Genomic DNA, 21,516 nt, shown 5'->3' with positions numbered 1-21,516 from the left:
TCAGGGATGGTAATGCCTCCAGAAGATCCTTTATTGTATAGGATTGTTTTGGCTATCCTGGGTTTTTTGTTTTTCCATATAAAGTTGATTATTGTCCTCTCCAGATCTGTGAAGAATTTTGATGGGATCTTGATGGGGATTGCATTGAATCTATAAATTGCCTTAGGTAGAATTGCCATTTTTACTATGTTGATCCTCCCAATCCAAGAGCAAGGTAGATCCATCCATTTTTTGGTATCCTCTTCAATTTCTTTCATCAATGCCTTAAAGTTCTTGTCAAATAGATCTTTCACTTCCTTGGTTAGATTTACCCCAAGATATTTAATGCTGTTTGTGGCTATCGTGAATGGTGAAGCTTCTCTGATTTCCCTCTCTGCTTCCCTATCCTTTGTGTATAAGAGGGCGACTGATTTTTTGGAGTTGATCTTGTATCCTGCCACATTACTAAAGCTGTTTATCAGCTGTAAAAGTTCTTTGGTGGAGTTTTGGGGGTCGCTTAAGTTCACTATCATATCATCTGCGAATAACGAAAGTTTAACTTCTTCCTTTCCAATTTGAATCCCCTTGATCCCATTATGTTGTCTTATTGCTATTGCTAGAATTTCAAGTACTATATTGAAGAGGTATGGCAAGAGTGGACATCCTTGTCGTGTTCCTGAGTTAAGCGGGATGGCTTTGAGTTTCTCTCCGTTTAATTTGATGTTAGCTGTCGGCTTGCTGTATATAGCTTTTATTATATTTAGGTATGACCCTTGTATCCCTAATCTCTCCAAGTCTTTTAACATAAATGGATGTTGAATTTTGTCAAATGCTTTTTCAGCATCTAATGAGATGATCATATGGTTATTTTCTTTCAGTTTATTTATATGCTGGATTACATTGATAGATTTTCGTATGTTGAACCAGCCCTGCATCTCAGGAATGAAGCCTACTTGATCATAATGGATAATATTTCGGATGTGTTCTTGGATTCGGTTTGCCAGTATTTTGTTGAGGATTTTTGCGTCGATGTTCATGAGTGAGATTGGCCTGTAATTCTCTTTCCTGGTTGAGTCTTTGTGTGGTTTTGGTATCAGAGTAACTGTAGCTTCATAAAAGGAATTAGATAATGACCCTTCTGTTTCTATATTGTGGAATACATTAAGGAGTATAGGTATTAGCTCTTCTTGGAAGTTCTGGTAGAATTCCGCATTGAAACCATCTGGTCCTGGGCTTTTTTTGGTAGGGAGGTTTTTGATAACAGCTTCTAATTCTTCGCGACCAACAGGTCTGTTTAGATCGTTCACCTGGTCCTGGTTTAACTTTGGTATATGGTATTTATCTAAAAAAGTGTCCATTTCTTTTACATTTTCCAGTTTTGTGGCATACAGGCTTTTGTAATAAGATCTGATGATTCTCTGAATTTCCTCTGTGTCTGTGGTTATGTCCCCCTTTTCATTTCTGATCTTATTAATTTGCATATTCTCTCTCTGCCGTTTGATTAGTTTGGATAGGGGTTTATCAATCTTGTTGATTTTCTCCAGGCACCAGCTTTTTGTTTCATTGATTCTTTGGATTGTTTTCTGTGTTTCTACTTTGTTGATTTCAGCCCTCAGTTTGATTATTTCCAATCTTCTACTCCTCCTAGGTGAGTCTGCTTCTTTTTTTTCTAGAGCTTTCAGGTGGGCTGTTAAGTCTTCAATATGTGCTTTCTCTGTTTTCTTTAAGTGGGCACTTAGTGCTATGAACTTTCCTCTTAGCACTGCTTTCATAGTGTCCCATAAGTTCGAGTATGTTGTTTCTTTATTTTCATTGAATTCCAGGAAGACTTTAATTTCTTTCTTTATTTCTTCCTTAATCCAGGTATGGTTCAGTAGTTGACTGTTCAGTTTCCATGAGTTTGTAGGCTTTCTGGGGGTAGCATTGTTGTTGAATTCTAACTTTAATCCATGGTGATCTGATAAGATGTAGGTGGTTACTAATTTTTTTTGTAACTGTGTAAGTTAGCTTTGCTACCGAGTATGTGGTCAATTTTCGAGAAGGTTCCATGAGCTGCAGAGAAGAAGGTATATTCTTTCCTCTTCGGGTAGAATAATCTATAGATGTCTGTTAAGTCCATTTGCTTCATTACCTCCATTAATTCTCTAATTTCTCTGTTAGGTTTCTGTTTGATTGACCTGTCCATTGGTGAGAGAGGAGTGTTGAAGTCTACTACTATTAGTGTGTGTGGTTTGATGGCTGCCTTGAGTTTTAGTAATGTTTCTTTTACATACATGGGCGCTTTTATATTAGGGGCGTAGATATTCAGGATTGAGACTTCATCCTGATGAATTGTTCCTGTTATGAGTATAAAATGTCCGTCTCCATCTCTTCTGATTGATTTAAGTTTGAAGTCAACTTTGTTAGAAATTAGTATGGCCACACCTGCTTGTTTCTTAGGTCCATTTGCTTGATAAGCCTTTTCCCAGCCCTTTACTCTGAGTAGGTGCCTGTCTTTGTGGTTGAGGTGTGTTTCTGGTAGACAGCAGAATGTTGGATCCTGTTTTCGTATCCAATCCCTTAGCCTGTGCCTTTTTATAGGTGAGTTGAGCCCATTGACATTAAGTGATATTAATGACCAGTGGTTGTTAACTCCGGTCACTTTTTTAGTAGTAGGGTTTGTGTGTTTCCCTTCTTTGAGTTGCGCTGGTGAAAGGTCTCTAGATGACTGAGTTATTGTGGGCATTGTTGGACTCCTTGGTTAGTGATTTTCCTTCTATAATTTTCTGTAAGGCTGGATTTGTGGCTACGTATTGTTTAAATTTGTTTTTATCCTGGAAAATTTTGTTTTCTCCATTTATAGTGAATGAAAGCTTGGCTGGATATAGTAGTTTGGGCTTGCATCCATGATCTCTTAGTTTTTGCAGTACATCTATCCAGGACCTTCTGGCTTTCATGGTTTCCATAGAGAAGTCAGGTGTAAGTCTGATAGGTTTACCTTTATAAGTAACTTGGCCTTTTTCCTTTGCGGCTCTTAATATTCTTTCTTTATTCTGTGTATTTTGTGTTTTGATTTTTATATGGCGAGGGGATGTTTTTTTTTTTTGATCCAGCCTATTTGGTGTTCTGTGTGCTTCTTGAACCTTCATAGGTACCTCATTCTTCAGGTTGGGAAAGTTTTCTTCTATAATTTTATTAAGTATATTTTCTGTACCCTTGAGCTGCACTTCTTCTCCTTCTTCTACTCCAATTATTCTTAGGTTTGGTCTTTTTATTGTGTCCCAAATTTCCTGAATGTTTTGTGATGAGAATTTGTTGGTTTTGCTGTTTTCTTTGATCAGTGTGTTTATTTTCTCTATGGTATCTTCAGTGTCTGAAATTCTCTCTTCTATCTCTTATAATCTGTTGTTAGTACTTGTCTCTGTCGTTCCTGTTCGTTTACCCAGATTTTCCATCTCCATTCTTCCCTCTGTTTGTGCTTTCTTCATTGCTTCCATTTTGTACCGCTTCCCTAACCTGTTTGATTGCTTTTTCTTGTTTCTCTTGGTTTTCTTGCGTGTCTTTGAGCGATTTATTCATTTCCTCTACCTTTTTGTTTGTAATCTCTAATTGTTTATGGCAGTTTTTCACCTCCTGTTTTAGGTCCTCTATTATTTTCATATAGTTCACTTTTGAGTCGATTTCTTCTATTTCTTCAGGAGTAGGGTGTACAATTCTTCTTATTTCGGGATCCCTGGTTTCTGGTGGTGTCATGTTGCCTTTCAGGTTGTTGGAGGAATTCTTGTATTGGCGCCTTCCCATCTCTTCCTTCAAATGGAGCCAGGAGAGGCCTGGTCTCTTGGTCCAGTCTTTGCTGTGATTGACTCTCTGGGTATATCTCTTCAGTGTAGAAGCAGGAACCGTTCCCGTCCCGATGGGATTCCTCAGCAACTAAACAGGGCCGCCAGTAGCCCAATGATCCAGGGCCAACAGGATGAATGGAGCAAGGGGGGAGGGGTGGTATACAGGAGCGCGCAGGCATCCTGGCGCTGGAGCTGAAGGTGCCAGGCTCCCTTACAGGGGACCCTGAGGCCTGCCCAGTAGGCAGGCACTCACCGCTCTGGGTGGGTCGCCTTAGTTTAGGAGCTTAAAACTGTACTTGAGCACTGGTCCTAGCATACAGCAGGGCAGGGTTGGGGAGGGGTGCTGGGGGTGCTGGGTCGTGCGAAAGAAAGACAGCCCTGCAGAAGGAGCTTGGGGAGGGGGTTTGTGCTCTCTTCCGGGACAGTCTGCCCCTGGATAGCACACACTCACCCGTCCTGATGGGATTCCTCAGCAACTAAACAGGGCCGCCGGTAGCCCAATGATCCAGGGCCAACAGGATGAATGGAGCAAGGGGGGGGTGGGATGGTATCCAGGAGCACGCAGGAAGCCTGGCGCCCGAGCTGAAGGTGCCAGGCTCACTTACAGGGGACCCTGAGGCCTGCCAGGTAGGCAGGCACTCACTGCTCTGGGTGGGTCGCCTTAGTTTAGGAGCTTTCTTTTTTTAATTTTTATTTTTCCATTCAATTATTTATACTTCCTTCCCTCCTCCCAATTCCCTCCCACTCCCCCATACCCCCTCCTCCCTCTCCAGCCTTGCTTGAGAGAGGGCCAGGAATGCTGCCCTGTGGGAAGTCCAAGGCCCTCCCCCCCCCTACATCCAGGCCTAGGGAGCTGTGCATCTATATAGACTAGGGTCCCAAAAAGCCAGAACTTGCCATAAAAACAAGTCCCAATGCCTTTATCTATGGCTTCTCAGTCAGCCCCCATTGTCAGCCACAATCAGAGAGACCAGTTTGATCACATGCTCATTCAGACCCTGTCCAGCTGGATTTGGTGAGCTCCCATTAGATCAGGCATGCTGCCTCAGTAGGTAGACCAACCACTCACGGTCCTGACTTCCTTGCTCATCTTCTCCCTCCTTCTGCCTTTCAACTGGACCTTGGGAGCTCAGTCCGTTGCTCTGATGAGGGTCTCTGTCTCTATCTCCATCCGTCGCCGGACAAAGATTCTATGGTGATAATCATATTCGAGATAATCATCAGTGTGATAGTGGGGCAAGAACAGTTCAGGCAGCCTCTCCTCTGCTGTCCAAGGACCTAGCTGGGAACATCCCGTGGACACCTGGGATCCCCTCTAGATAATTTAGCCTACCCTGAAGGGGATGGCAAAGTAGTGGAGTAGCCCTGTCTGTGGGGCCAGCAGTGAGAGCTGCTGTCCACACGTGGCAGGTAGGAAGTAGAAAAGACCAGGCAGCATCCTGAAAGGCCTAACCCTGTGACTTACTTCTGCCAGCCAGGTCCCACCCCAGAAAATCTCCTGCCTGCAAAATAGCCTTACAAAGTGGAGACTGATTGCTCAAAACATGAGTCTCTGGGAGAGGACTTTCTTGGTTTTTTGAGACAGTTTCTCTGTGTAACAGCCCACAGTGTCCTGGAACTCATTCTATAGACCAGGCTGACCTCAGACTCACAGAGATCCGCCTGCCTTCACCTCCTGCATGGTAGAACTAAAGGTGTGCACCACCACCAACCAGTAGGAGAGGACGGTTTTTCTCCTGCTGTTTCCAGTGTCTAGAACATAGCTTACTAAAATATTTACTAACCGAATGAAAATGGGAGCACAAAGGGCACAAGGCAAGGAAGGAGTTTGGTGTGACCTATTACAGTATTTTGTGTTCTAGGCTAGGGATAAAATGTAAATCATTAGTCAGTTTGTTGCCCTTGAGAGATTTGAACAGAAAAATGAAATTAAAGCCATGCAGCTTAAAGATTGAATTGGTACTGAGGTGTTAGATTAATTCTTAAAACACCATGAAGAGCTGGAGAGAGAGCTCAGTTGCTAAGTGCCTGGCACACGGTTTGGAGGCCTAAGGTCAGGTCTCTATGCTCGCCCGCGTCAAAACCTGGGTGTGGTGTGCACCTGTGGTCCCAGTGCTGGGAAGCAGAGACAGGAGGGTCCCTGGGTTTCATGGTGAATTGGAGAATTCCAGATTCAGTGAGAGACCCTATCTCCGGAAATAGAGAATATTGAGGAGGGTACCCAGCATCCTCCACAGTGTGTATGCCCACACGTGCACAGTTCAAGAGCAAAGACACAGAGCCAATGTCAGTACGCATTCCCCTTTCCAGCCCAGCATTCCATGACACTGCCAAGTGTGCCTTTTGGAAAAAGTGTGACTCAGAAGGAGCTGTTAAAATGGTTAGATGAGTTGCACTAATAATATCTCCATTACTTCAGTTTTACATATAAGAAAATTACTTTGGTGACATACTGCTAACCCAGAGACAGATCACAGCCAAATACAATCCGAATCTTCATGTCCTGTGTGTGTGTGTGTGTGTGTGTGTGTGTGTGTGTGTGTGGTGTTCTGTGTAGTCTGGAGAGTATAGGGAATCTAAGATAACAGGTTCAGTTTTCAATGAGTGACTATTAACTGTATACTGAACTAGAGTAAAGGGATAAATAGTGAGACCGTCAGTGCACAGAATATCCAGTGGAGAGCAGTGAGCTTTGTCTCCATGGCTGACCTGGCTGCGGTGGAGCTTGCAGTTTTCCCTCCCCACTGCAGGCCTTGTTACACCATGGAGTAAACAATAGTGGCCTCCCTTGGAGATGGCCACCTGGTAGCTGCTCTCAGGAACCCAGTGTCTTTACTCTTGGACAGTTGGCAGTCCTCCCCCATCCCTGTCAGAGCTGACTTGGGGAGGGTAGCCTCTCCTCAGACAAGGGACCTTGGAGGACGCCTTGAGACTAAAAGCAAGTGTGCAGCCCCGCTTCCTAAGGCTGCGTCTCAGCGAGTTCAGACAGCATGAGACAAGTTACTCACACAATGTACACTGCAGGTGTACAGTTGAAAAGTCTTATAAAAATGTTATCTCATATTTCTACATCATGTGATGGTTAACTTTTCGGGCAAAGTGTTTAACCCCATTCTTTACTTCCCCCCATTTTCATATGAATAAGCAAATAGCCTGTTTTCTTTTTTCCTGCTTTGGTGTTTCTGTGCGCAGGTCAAATAAAATTTTCTTTTCTACACTAAAGATGCTTTTAAATTGTTTTTCACAAGTTTTAACATATATCATTTATTAATTTTTAGCTTCTTATCTTATCTAAAGCTAGCATGTTACATTATTTCTTTCTATTGAGAACTTGTTTAAATAGCAATGTGTCATATTTTTTGTTTTTATGATGGCAAAATCATTTTGTAAGACTTGATTTAGCGTGAAAGCTTTTTTCCTTCGTCTACACAGGCAATCATTTATTGATAATTTCAAAAATGTTAAGGGTGGTGTGTGGAAAGGAGATTATTACCTAATCCTTCAAAGTTCCCCAAAGTTTTCTAACTTCTAAATATATTCTGCTAGTCTGATTGTTTTAATAAAATTCCACTTTGCTAGTTTTTATATGAAACATATGCGACTTTAAGTGATTTTCAAATCTATTTAAGACTGTTAAATTTTAGTTTCAGATGCTGAAGCTCTGCGGAAATATTTGCGTGCCCTGTGTACCCGTTTACTCCTGTTGCTGGTGTCTAAGATGCAGTTGTTGGTCTTTAGTGGGTTCTGGATTAAAAAGCCACCCTGTGCATGACAGCTGAAGCAAGACCAAGGTCTTTCTTAATGTGCTTAACACATTTCTTACAGGTTCTGAGTTCTGTTCGCACGGAATGGAATCCTCTGGATGTTAGCTTTGGCGCCAAACAACCTTATCAGGTGTTGACGGTGGAATGCTCCATTGGTGTAGACAAGGAGCCCATGGCTGACAGCTGTATCTATGAATGTGTCCGGAACAAACTCCACTGCGTGTCAGTTACCAGAATACCGTTAAGATCGAAGGCCATCAGCTGTTGCAGGAATCCTACTGAAGACAAACTGGTTGTGGGCTGTGAAGACTCTTCATTAATCCTCTATGAAGCTCACCGTGGAGCAACCCTTTTGGCCCAGGCTGAACTCTTGCCTTCATTAGTAAGCTGCCACCCAAGTGGTGCCATCCTGATAGTTGGCAGCAGCCAAGGGGAGCTGCAAATTTTTGACATTGCTCTAGCCCCCATTAATATCCAGCTCTTGGCTGAAGATCGCCTACCCAGGGAGACTCTGCAGTTCAACAAATTCTTTGCTGTTTCAAGCAGTCTTGTTCAAATGCAGTGGATAGCTCCTCCTCTTGTTTCCCAGAAGCCTGAAAGAGGAGAAATCTGTGATCTCCTCTTTCTCAGGTTCAACAGAGGACCTGTGGGTGTGCTGTTGTTTAAGCTAGGTAAGTCAACTAGACTGTAAGTACCTTGTTTATGTTGGTGACATAGCCAAGGCATCAAGCTAGTCTTCAGATGGAAGGTTTTCTGTTTGTCATCCCATAGTATCTCTACTTTTCAGTGATTACTTATAGATTCCTTGAAAATGCTTGTGGGTGCTTTTCTAACTAGTGAAGGAATAGTGAATAAAATGAAGACTTTGGAAATTTGTGTTAATTGTCCATATTGATGGTTTAAAAGTTTGAATCTTCAGAGCTGGAGGGATAACTTAAAAGTTAACAGTGTCTACTGTTATTTCAGAGGACCTGGGTTAGTTCCTAGTACCTATGTGGTAGCTCACAACTACCTGTACTCCAATTTCAGGGGACCTATTGCCATCTTCTGGCCTTCCCAAGCACTGCATACACATGGTACCCCTAAACTCAAGTAAGCGCATGTGCTTACACACAAATATATATAATAAATATTTTTTTAAAAAGTCTTCCTTGAATTTAATGAAAATAAAGAAACAACATACTCAAACTTATGGGACACTATGAAAGCAGTGCTAAGAGTAAAGTTCATAGCACTAAGTGCCCACTTAAGGAAAACAGAGAAAGCACACATTGGAGACTTAACAGCCCACCTGAAAGCTCTAGAAAAAAAAGAAGCAGACTCACCTAGGAGGAGTAGAAGACTGGAAATAATCAAACTGAGGGCTGAAATCAAAAAAATAGAAACACAGAAAACAATCCAAAGAATCAATGAAACAAAAAGCTGGTGCCTGGAGAAAATCAACAAGATTGATAAACCCCTATCCAAACTAATCAAACGGCAGAGAGAGAATATGCAAATTAATAAGATCAGAAATGAAAAGGGGGACATAACCACAGACACAGAGGAAATTCAGAGAATCATTAGATCTTACTACAAAAGCCTGTATGCCACAAAACTGGAAAATGTAAAAGAAATGGACACTTTTTTAGATAAATACCATATACCAAAGTTAAACCAGGACCAGGTGAACGATCTAAACAGACCTGTTGGTCGCGAAGAATTAGAAGCTGTTATCAAAAACCTCCCTACCAAAAAAAGCCCAGGACCAGATGGTTTCAATGCGGAATTCTACCAGAACTTCCAAGAAGACCTAATACCTATACTCCTTAATGTATTCCACAATATAGAAACAGAAGAGTCATTACCAAATTCCTTTTATGAAGCTACAGTTACTCTGATACCAAAACCACACAAAGACTCAACCAAGAAAGAGAATTACAGGCCAATCTCACTCATGAACATCGACGCAAAAATCCTCAACAAAATACTGGCAAACTGAATCCAAGAACACATTAGAAAAATTATCCATTATGATCAAGTAGGCTTCATCCCAGAGATGCAGGGCTGGTTCAACATATGAAAATCTACCAATGTAATCCATCATATAAATAAACTGAAAGAAAAAAAACCATATGATCGTTTCATTAGATGCTGAAAAAGCATTTGACAAAATTGAACTTTCACTTCTAATTTTTCTGAAATAATTGTCTAAAATATTTCCTAAGAAATAGGTAGATCAGAATTTAAAAATTAATTGAATACATCATGAAAAACTGTGTTATAGAATATAACACTTTTCTACAAAAATTCTTTTAGATTTTCTGTGTCTGTTGCTGCCCATATTGAAATTGTGTAGAGCAAATGTTTAGAAAGAAACTAAATCAGATACTTAATTAAAATCTGTTAAAGATATTTGTGTAACTTTGTGGTTTTGTTTTTATTTGTTTTTTTTTTCATTTTAGATGAAATATCTAAAGAGCATTCTTAGTGTCTATTATATATTATAATAAAATGATATGGCCTTTAAGGTTTTAATATATATAGCTTTTTAAAATAATTTAGTTTTTTAAGGTTCCACTGGGGAACCTTAAAGTGAAATACCATTCTGAGTTTTCTATTACCAGGTATGTATTGAAAGAACAAGAACTGCTTCACATGGTTTTGTATAACATTCTCTGAGGGACTTAGGTTTACAAAAACATTTTTTAAATTAACATACATTGTGTACTTGGGAAAAATAGGAAATTTGAAAACCTTAGAGGATTTGCTGTGGGTGCAGAGTTATATTTTAGAGACATCACGGTGTTTGTCAAGCTGCAGTTGCTTTCTCTGTTTTCACACTGCTCTGTTTGCCTCCAAATTGAACGTAAGATATGTCTGGAGAAAATGGCCTGATTAACCTGAGGCATAGAGTGTGTATAAGGATGCCCGTGTTCCTTCTAATAGTGGAAATGCCGTTGATGGCTCATAATGGTAAAATTGTTCAAAAATGTTTGGAATCTCTGTTATTATAAGATAATCCAGTTAGACTTTGCCCAGGTACTTTTTAGCAGTTGTATGTCTCCATATACAGCACTAATTAAAGTGGATGTTTGATGTTTTCCATGGCTGTTAAAACATACACAGCCCCTCCCTCTCGCTCGCTCTCTCTCTCTATCTCTCTCTCCTACCTTTTCTTTCCCTTCTCTGTCCCCCTCCCTTTAAATTGCTCAGCTGCTGTCAAAGAGATTGCTGTCTGTCCATTTATACCTAGCATCCTCTCTCTCTTCCTTGTGGGCATCCTCACAACAGCTTTGTAAAAAGCACAGTTTTGTCTTCCTGTCTCTAGCGCATTTGCCTTCTTCCTAAAGTAAACAGGCTCTCAGTGTAGGGATTTAGAGGGCTTCCTGCTAATTGCCAGCCTGTAAACTTAATTGGACTGTCTCCCCGGGCACTGTTCCTAAATCAATTAGGCAATGAGTTGGCTGTCACCTCTTTCCCAAGAAGGTCTCTTGGAATAGAATTATCCAATAGAAGTCAAGCTTTCAGATAGAAAGGTGATAACTTCTGCAACTGACATTTATCTTTTAAATTGTATTTTCATTTAAGTCTCCAGGACAGGGAAACTGCAGTCTTCCAGTTTAGCTCTTTGAAAGAGCTAAATGTGGAGTATCTAAGGATTTTTTGAAGCTTTGTGTCCCATTTTTAATGTATTATGAAATTAATATTTATATCAAATTTTTTTTCATGGGAGGAGTAGATTACTTGAAATAGTAGATTCCAACCAGCATTTTTTTTTTAAAAAAAAAAAGAGAACCTAGTTTTAAAGAACAGATTTTTCTTATGATCTGCTACTAAATACATCCAAAAATTAATATACTTCTTGAATTAACACAGAGCTGATTCTGGGCATCCGTGTGGCATTTTCATGTATAATTCAAGTTACTGCATATGTAAACAGGTAGTTGCATGCACAGCGCTCCCGAGAGAGCTTTATGAGACTTCTTCTCAGACGCTTCTTATGCAAGCCTTTGGAAAATTTGACATGAAAGGTGTAGCTCACGATTTAAAATTGTAAAGACAAACCATAGATCATGGTTTAAAATAGAACGCTGTCACATGTAAACATGTCAGTGGCGGATGCCAACATGCTAACATTTTTGGAGTTTCACTGTAGAACAGGTCAGTTAGCATACTGCTGTAGGAAAATTCTTAAGGATAGATGTTCCATTCTTTTCTATAATTTATTTTATTTTTAAAGAAAACAAACTATCTTCTTTCATTTTACATACCAATCTCAGTTCCCACTCCCTCCCCTCCTCCCATCCCCTCTCCCTACCCCCCACCCCACCCCCATCCACTCTTCAGAGAGGAACATTGCTTAGGGGACAGTCCAAGGCCCTCCCTACCATATCTAGACTGAGCAAGGTATCCATCCAAAGAGAATAGGTTCCCAAAAAGCCAGTACAAGCAGTAGGGGCAAATCCTGGTACCACTGCCAGTGGTACTACAGTCCACCCCGGCCATGCAACTGTCACCCATATTCAGAGGGACTAGTTTGGTTCTATTCTGGTTCCTTCCCTGTCTGGCTGGAGTTGGTGAGCTCCCATTAGCTCAGGTAGACTGTTTCAGTGGGTGAACCATCATGGTCTTGACCTCTTTGCTCATATTCTCACTTCTCCCACTCTTCAACTGGACTTTGGGAGCTCAGTCCAGTGCTCTGCTGTGGGTCTCTGCCTCTGTTTCCATCAGTTTCTGGATGAAGGTTCTATGGTGATGTTTAAGATATTCACCACTCTGACTACAGGGCAAGTCAAGATTGGGCCCCCTCTCCAATATTGCTTGGGTCTTAGCTGGGGTCATCCTTGTGGATTCCTGGGAATTTCTCTAGAGCCAGGTTTCTTGCTAACCCCATATTGGCTCCCTCAATCAAAGTATCTCTTTTCTTGCTCTCATCTCTGTCCTTCCTCCATCTCATCTATCTCGTTCCTTCAAGTTTTCCTCTCTTCTCCCCTTCTCCCCTTCTCTTCCTCTTCTGCCTTCCCTTCTTCTCCCACCCCAACGTTCCATTCTTACTCTTCTTAATGGTTATACAAGAATGCTGGGAATGTAAAGGAAATCTTCTCTGTTACAAGAAGGCTTCCTGATGAGGGTTTTCTTGAAAAGCAGAAGTGCCATGCTCCCAATATTGTGTTCTGAAAAGAGTAAGTACACCACAGATGATCATGGGCTAAGAAAGAAATCAGAGAAACATCACCTTTCACAATAGCCAAATATCAAAAAGTATCTCAGAGTGACTCTAATCAAACAAGTGAAAGACTTGTATGACAAGAACTTTAAATCTTTGAAGAAAGAAATTGAAGAAGACACCAGAAAGTGAAAAGATCTCCCATGCTCTTGGGTAGGTAGAATTACCAGAGTTGAATGACAATCTTACCTAAAGCAATCTACAGATTCAATGAAATGCTCATCAAAATCCCAAAAAAATTCTTTACAGACCTCGAAAGAACAGTACTCAATTTCATATGGAAAAGCAAAAAACCCAGGATAGCCAAAACAATCCTATACAATAAAAGAACTTCTGGAGGCATCACAATCCCTGACTTCAAACTCTACTACAGAGCTACAGTACTGAAAACAGCCTGGTATTTGCATAAAAACAGACAAAAGGACAAATGGAACCAAATTGAAGACCCAGATATTAATCCACACATTTTCAAACACCTGATTTTTGACAAAGAAGCCAAAAATATCAAATGGGAAAAAGCATATTTAACAAATGCTGCTATCATAACTGGATATCAACATGTAGAAGAATGAAAATAGATCCATATCGATCACCATGCACAAAACTTAAGAGCAAATGGATCAAAGACCTCAACAAAAAGCCAGCCACACTGACCCTCATAGAAGAGAAAGTGGGAAGTACACTTGAACACATTGGCACAGGAGACCACTTCCTAAATATAACCCCAATTGCACAGACACTGAGAGAAACAATTAATAAATGGGGCCTCCTGAAACGGAAAAGCTTCTGTAAAGCAAAGGACTCGGTCGACAAGACAAACGACAGCCTACAGAATGGGAAAAGATCTTCACCAACCCCAAATCAGACAGAGATTTGATCTCCAAAATACACAAAGAACTCAAGAAACTGGTCATCAAAAAAAAAAAATTGAGTACAGACCTAAACAGAGAACTCTCAACAGAGGAATCTAAAATGGCTGAAAGACACTTTAAGGAAACGTTCAACATCCTTAGTCCTCAGAGAAATGCAAATCAAAACAACTCTGAGATTCCATCTGACACCTGTAAAAAAGGCTGAGATAAAAAAAACACTGATGACAACTTATGCTGGAGAGGATGTGGGGTAAATGGAACACTCCTTCATTGCTGGTGGAAGTGCAAGCTGGTACAGCCCCTTTGGATGTCAATTTTCTTAGAAAATTAGGAAGCAACCTTTCTCAAGGCTCAGTAATACCACTTTTGAGTATATCTCCAAAGGATGCTCAATCATGTCACAAGGACATGTGCTCAACTATGTTCATAGCAGCATTGTTTGTCATAGCCAGAACCTGGAAACAACCTAAATGCCCCTCGATCAAAGAATGGATAAGGAAAATGTGGTACATTTACACAATGGAGTCCTAGACAGCAGAAAAAAAAATAATGACATCTTGAATTTTGCAGGAAAATGGAGCTAGAAAACATCATTTTGGGTGAGGTAATCCAGACCCAGAAAGACAATTATCACATGTACTCACTCATAAGTGGTTTTTAAATATAAAACAAAGAAAATCAGCCGACAAATCACAATCCCAGAGAACCTAGACAACAGTGAGGACCTTAAGAGAGACATACATAGATCTAATCTACATGGGAAGTAGAAAAAGACAAGATCTCCTGAGTAAACTGGGAACATGGGGACCTTCTGAGAGGGTTGAGGGGCAGGGTAGAGGCAGGGAGGGGAGCAGAGAAAAATGTAGAGCTCAATAAAAATCAATAATAAAAAACAAAAAACTGGGTTAGTTTCCAGAGGGGCCCTGGTTGTTGTCCTGAGATGTAGAGCTTGTCCAGTCTTACCACAGCCTGTCCAGCCCTTTCCGCTCTTTAAATGCGCTAACACCATCAGCTCTTCTCTTTAGCACAGGCTCTCTTCTGGTAATGAGCACTTCAAGAAGTTTACCTGCCCTCCCTCACCCCCATTCCACTAATTATGTGTGTGACACGAAGGGCCAGACTGCTAGTGCTAGCCCTAGGCTGGTCTGCCACCACTGTCACTGTGACACCTTTACTTTGCCGTCCTTCCTACCTACTGTGGAACTTAGTGCATAAACAGGCCCAGGCCACCTCATCAGAAATGAGTCTTCCTTGTCAGTGTTTTCTTTTTGCTTCTGAACAAGTGTTCCTCTTTCTTCCATGGCCAAAGTCATGGATGTGACAGTGAACACCATGTTCCCTGACATTTGTGCTTCTCGGTGCCCCCCTTAGCGCCGTGACTGTGTTAAAATTCTTAAGGGGGATCATTGTAACAGATCAGATTTGGTCAAAGATTATCCAGCTTCTAATACTCAGTAGTGTAGCTTCCTCTCTAAGGCATATGCTCTCTGACTCGTTTTCGGTGGTGGTGGTGGTAGTGGTTGTGGTAATGATGGTTTATCTACATAAATGACCCTATAGTGTCCATATAGAGCCTGTAAATTTGAGAATAACCTAATTGAAGCTAATATCTTTTGGCTCATTGGGTTTTGAAAATCCCAGGCCCTGTCTGTATGTTTATGTCTGTCTCTCTAAAAATTAAGAAGTATATGTGTGATTTTTGAGAACCTTTGTAAATATTTTCTTTAAATGTCATTTTTTATAATTTAATAATTTAATAGCTGAGTAACACTGAGTTATTTTAGTATTTTAACTTAATATATGATGATAGCTAATTGCTGTAAAAGATGTCAAATATCAAATAGTATGTGTTTTATAAATATACATATATTCTAAATATAGAATACTCAAAGACTAGAGGAGGAAATACATGAAAGTGGGGAGACAGGCGGAAAGGAACACGTTAGAAAAGTAGGAGAGGCTGAGAGAGGCAGTGGAGAAGGGGTAGAAATGGCTTGTTTTCTCTCCTGTATATGACATGAAAGCAGAGGGGGGCCATTTAGGAGGAAAGGGATCAGCAAGGCTGCAGGTAATGGAGGGCAATGGAGTTTCAAAGGCAATCAAAGTCCAGTGACACATATTTAAGGGCATGTAATAATGGAATCCATCAATTCTGAAAAGGAAAGAAAAGAAATGGAGGAATAACGTTGGGTGTCTGCGCAGCTTTGCTGGCTCTTGATCTCCTAGCTCATTTACAATGAACTTCTATTCCACACAGCATCTGCTTCCTTCACTTTAGAGAGGAAATGGTTTTATTATCAAGTTTGTTGAAGTATAATCTGCATAAATAAAATATGTCCACTTAAAACACTTGTCAGTGAGTTTAATATATGCATTCCCAAGGCTGCTACCACATACAAATATTTCCATCACACCGAAACATTCTCCTAAAGTCCTTTGTAGTTGACCTACCGTCCTCAAAGCAGATAAACACTGCTTTGATTTCTCTTGTTGTCGATTAGATTGGCTTTTTATAGAATCCCATAGAAATGTGACCATAGAGTAAATACTCTTGGGTCTAGATGTTTTCACAGTCAGCATTAACCAGAAGAATCTTCCATATTGCTGTCAGATGTAAGTCAGTGCCCCTTCAAGGTGCCTTATAGTCATCCCTTCTATAGCTACGCCATGGTACTTTGTTATTCTTTCACTTGTTGGTGGACATTTGGTTTATTTCAAGGTTTCAGCTAAAGCACCAAAAATGCTCCATACTTTTATGACCACCTCTTTATATGGACACATATTTCCACTGCTGTTGGGAAAAGCCTAGAAATGGACATTTTCAGGGCCTTGTGCTACTTTAAAAGAAAGCTGGTGTTCTAAAGTGGTTGTGCAGTTTAGCATGTCGAAGAGCAATGAGAGCGGCGGCGGCTCCACATCCTCACTTGACATCAGTGGTCTTTTCAGCTTCAGCCGCTGGAGCGCATGGCTAGGACTGTCCGGTCCGTTCCCCTGATGACTTTTGCAGTGCGCGTCTTCGGGTTAGTGCCGTATGTTTTCTTTATTGTTATTTTTCTTTTTATTCAAATTTTTATTTTTCAAAATTTAACAACCATTTCTAGTGGACTTGGAAGATTTGTTTTATTTTAATCTTGTGGGGGGTGTATGTGGACATGCGAGTGCAGTACAGGGTCCAGAAGAGGGTGTTGGAACCCCTGGAGCGGGACGTGCAGGGAGTTGTGAACTGTGTGGTACAGGGACTGGAACAGTCAGTGTGTGCTCTTAATAGCTGAGCCGTCTCTCCAGTTCCTCAGGGTTTAATCTCAAGTGATAAATCTCACTTGCTGACATATTTTTGTCAATATTTGGAGATTTCCTAGGTATCTCTCTGTTTTTATATCTAATTCTTTGATGTTAGACGATCTAATCTAGTCGTCTGATTTCCAACCTTTGAAATGTGCTGTAGGATGTTTTATTATTCTGAACATGCTTTCGCTTGGTTCACGTTCTATGTGTCCTCAAAAAGAATGTATGTTCCACTGTTGTTGGGTAAAGTGTTTTACAGCTGTAGGGTTAAGGATGTAGCTCATTTGGAACAGGCATGGTTGTGTATACCTGTAATCCCATCACAGGAGAGGTAGAAGCCAGAAGGTCAGAAGTTCAAGACCATCCTCTATAAAGTATCCGAAGCCACCTGGGCTACATATGAGCAGTCATGATAATAAATAAATAAATAAATAAATAAATAAATAAATAAATATATCTATTTGGTTTTTTTTCACTGATAGTGTTTTTCAAGTATTTTCCAGAATTTCTGTTTCTGTATCCTCTGATTCACGAAGGATGCACTGAAATCCGTTGTCTACTTAGGTCCTCCCACCCCATTCAGTTCTGTCCATTCTTGTTCCTTTATTCAGAACTCTTTTATTAGAAGTATTTAAGACTTTTCTATTTCTTCATGAATTTTAAATCCTCTGAGAGTTTAGAATTCTAGGTTATTTTTATTTTTATCTTAAGCCCTCTAACTACTTCTTCTTCGTGTTGTTTTCTAGTTTGCATAATTTCAGATGCAAAGCCTATTGTCACTCACTTCTTGCTTCTCTGCGTCTCCTCCACCACCATGAAAAACAATTGTCCTTCCTTTTGAACTGTTCCACTGTGATCATCTGTGGATTTGCTCAGAGCAGCCTCCTTCCTCCTCTTGTTCCCAGTAGCACTGCTGCTTCTGACTGAGGTTGGGAAAGAGGCTGCTTCCGTCCCTGCGAAGCTGCTGCACAGCTGCATCCCCTGCCAGAACTGCCTGATTTATGACTGGGACTTGCAGTGCTGGACACGGGGGCATGAGTCTCTGGGTGGTTACAGCGTTGACTCTCCCAACTCACAAGGAATAGTAAAGTTTTACTGCTTAGTACACTTAGGGCAATTCCCCAGATTCCCTGTCAAGCTGGGTCTTGTTAGATGCAGCACAAGTAGGTTTGTTCTTTTCTTTTTATGTATCGTGGTGTTGGCATGAAGAATTTCATCGTCTTTCTCATGAACTAATGTATTTTGAAAATCAGGAAACCTATAAATAGTCCAGTTAAATTCTGATGACAGTAATAAAAGAATTACAGTAATGTTTTATAGTATTTTGTAGCTTATAAAATAATTTCACAGACATTTTCTCATGTAGTTTTATGATTATTTGTACCAAGTTTTTATAGACTTATCTAAATCAATAAAACACTCGCTGAAGAAAAATTACAGTTAACATTTAAATTTTTTCCTTTGGTGAATGTGGAAATTGACATATTTGTGTGTACGATTACACGTGTATATGCATGTGGAGGCCAGAGGTCAGTTCTGGAGTCTTTCTCAGTTGCTTTCCATCTTTCTGGTCTCTCTCAGCTTGAAGCTCTCCTGCTCAGCTAGCCTGGGTCATGGGCGTGCGCCACTGTGCCTGGTTTTTCACGTTGGCTTTGGAGGCTTGACCTTGGTTCTTGTGCTTCCTCACCAAGCAGTTCATCAGCTGGGCCATCTTCCCAGGCCCACTTTTAAAAGATGAAAAACCAAACCAAACCAACACAACCAAACCAAGATAGAATAGTGCTTAAGAGCCAAGTGTTGCTATTTAACATGCAAAAATTGCTGCTGGCCTCTTCTGACTCAGCCTGAACTTTTTCTAGTGCCCCTGCTCTGTTGGGATGGGAAGTGGATTTGTTTTATTTTGAAGGGGCAAACCACTGTGCCTCTGTGTGTTTTTCCTTTCTGTAAAGAGTGTGTTTGGTTTTATTGCTTTACTTGTGTTTTGTGACAGGCATCCTCACTCGAGGACAGCTGGGCCTGGTCGACCTCATCCTCCAGTACCTCCACTGTGATGAGGTGAATGAGGCCATCAACATCCTAAGCAGCATGAGCTGGGACAGCCTGGGACAGCAGTGCTTCATCAGCATGAGCGCCATCGTGAACCACCTTCTTAGACAAAGGCTCACTCCAGAGAGAGAAGGTCAGACCCCCTACATCACATCAGTGGTTTTGAGTCAATATTAGGATGTTTGTTAGTTATAGTATTCGAAACTGAAGGGGGAAAATATTAGTGGTATATATTAAAGCTGGAAGAATATCAAAAAATTATTTCCAGAGGGTAGTTCCTGTGTGGCGTTTGTCAACACAGAGAACACCTTTTCTGCCCGTGCTTGTGCTGGAACTCACAGGGTCGTTGTCACACAATTCAGTCAAACTCACGTGTGGAATGTGTTCAGATTTCAGAATTCAATCAGAAATTTCATTTAATCTGTCTGCATAGAAAGGACACCAAACCAATATTATTCTTCTCTCATATTAAACACCAATGTTTTTCTTACACGTAAGTCCTCTGTCTGACAGTAGTTCCCACACTCCCTGTGTGTGCATCAGGGTTATCTGTAGCCCAGGCTGTGTCAGGGTTCTCTGTAGCCCAGGCTGTGTCAGGGTTGTCTGTAGCCCAGGCTGTGTCAGGGTTCTCTGTAGCCCACTCCTACTTGTCTTCATCCTTTGGTTTCATCCTCTGATTTCCATCTCCCTTCTGCTGCTTGGCTTTCCTCATCTTTTTAGGAATTTGCCCATAGAAATCCAAGATGTTTATTGTTGAAGTAGAGAACACTGAGAAAACAAATGACACATGAGATATAAAAACAGATTTTTATATCACTCAATATGAGTTGTTATTCCTTTCTATGATATAAAATGTATCAAATGTATTTCATATCTTTTGCTACTAATATTAACATTGGGAAATTATGACTGGACAGTATCACTTAACAGTACAGGATAAGAAAATTAGGGTAGGTCTCTTTTTCGAGAACATTTTCTTTCTTAGTATTTTTAGTGTGTTTTAATAGACTTTTTTCATTTTTATTACATTTCCAAAATAAACAATGAGTGATGCAGATTCCCCTCTGTATTCTGTGAATATCATTGGTTAATAAAGGAACTGCTTTGAGCCAATAGCAGAACGATAGGGGAACAGAGCTAGGTGGGAAAACTAAATGGAATTCTGGGAGAAAGGTGGAGGAGTTAGAGAAGCCATGTTGCCATGCCAGAGACAGACGTCAGTAAGCCACAGCCACAGTGGCAATACACAGATTAATAGAAAAGGATTAAATTAATATGTAAGAGTTAGCCAATAAGAAGCTAGAGATAATGGGCCAAACAGTGATTTAATTAATAAAGTTTCTGTGTGATTATTTTGGTTCTGGGCAGCCGGGATGAACAAGCAGCTCCTTTTAACACAATAGGTTTTTTGATAAGATTCTGTAGTTGGTCAGTAAACTCATGAATCTCTAGGAAGTTTATATTATTGACCTTGACCTAACTCACAGAGTTCCCTTCTAATAGGTGTATTTAAGAGTCAACTGAACTTTTTGGAAGTAGTTCAAATTCATATATGAAAACATCAGTGTTTGTACATGAAGAAAATACCTGCCACAATGCATGGCCCACTCTTGGTACTCAAGAAATATAGGCTAAAAATAAAAGGTATAACCTCGATATTTTAGGGGGTGAAGTGTTAGTATAATTTTGCCTATAAAGCTCTCTCAAGTAATTATTTTTTTAATATTGATATACTTCTCAAGATTGAGTATGTACCTAAAAGTAACAAGAAAAGCAGGAGCAGAGACTCCCACGTCTATAGTGATATACTTGCTCTGTGTAGTAAGTCCTAAGTTTACAGTGAAAGCAGAAATATTGAGAGATAAAATACTGAGTTTCACTCAAGACACTGAGAAGTTGCCAACGCCTTAGTGAATTTATGTTATTAAATTGCTAGGTTGTAAGAAAGATTATGAAGAAATACTCAAATGGGCATTATCAGATTCCTATCCTAATAAGGGATTCTTTTCACAGACTCCTATTGGAGAGATAGAGAAATGAAAAGCTCTTATGATATTGGGCTATTAAAACAAAATCTATACATATCCTGGGTTATCTGAATATGCTAAGTAGATATGTGCATTTATTCTCAGGTAACTACAAAACACATTTCTAAAACATTCAAAATTCCCTGTTGAGATTTATTTTATCTGAATCTAACAAATTTGGCATGGTAATTCATTGTCCTTTTATTAGTGAAACCTAGTGCGCTGTTATTTCTAGCCGTGTTGTGTCTGTCTTTGAGATTTTTATTTCTGCCTTAAACATCAAGCTGGGCGCCCTAATGAATTCATAGCTATGCTGGGAGTTACCCGTGTTCCATGTAGGCTTGAGCATTTCAGATGTACGGAACATGCTGTCAGGGAAACAAGCGATGGCAAGAGAACCTGGCTTGTTTTCACAGTGACAGTGCTATATTCAATTTTAATCTAAATTGACTGCTGCTTTGAAAGAAAATACCTCCAAAATGCCTCGTACTTTACTGTCTAGATTTGAGATTG

The 21,516-nt window shown here is 40.4% G+C and overlaps 1 protein-coding gene across 2 annotated transcripts in view; it reads left to right on the top strand.

Annotated features, from left to right (window-relative positions):
* LOC121459478 (WD repeat containing planar cell polarity effector) overlaps positions 1–21,516 on the top strand; it is a 283,095-nt gene that overhangs the window by 161,191 nt on the left and 100,388 nt on the right. For both annotated transcript variants that reach the window (XM_041669297.1, XM_041669296.1), the window contains 2 exons: positions 7,626–8,235; positions 18,921–19,109. In XM_041669297.1, the coding sequence (XP_041525231.1) occupies positions 7,626–8,235; positions 18,921–19,109 (799 nt within the window). The remainder of the gene's footprint in view (positions 1–7,625; positions 8,236–18,920; positions 19,110–21,516) is intronic.

The sequence above is a fragment of the Microtus oregoni genome, unplaced genomic scaffold (genome assembly GCF_018167655.1).
Source record: "Microtus oregoni isolate MIOR12 unplaced genomic scaffold, Mior012 000019F_ref0000042, whole genome shotgun sequence".
Classification (NCBI taxonomy): Eukaryota; Metazoa; Chordata; class Mammalia; order Rodentia; family Cricetidae; genus Microtus; species Microtus oregoni.
This window is presented reverse-complemented; position numbering and strand designations above follow the sequence as displayed.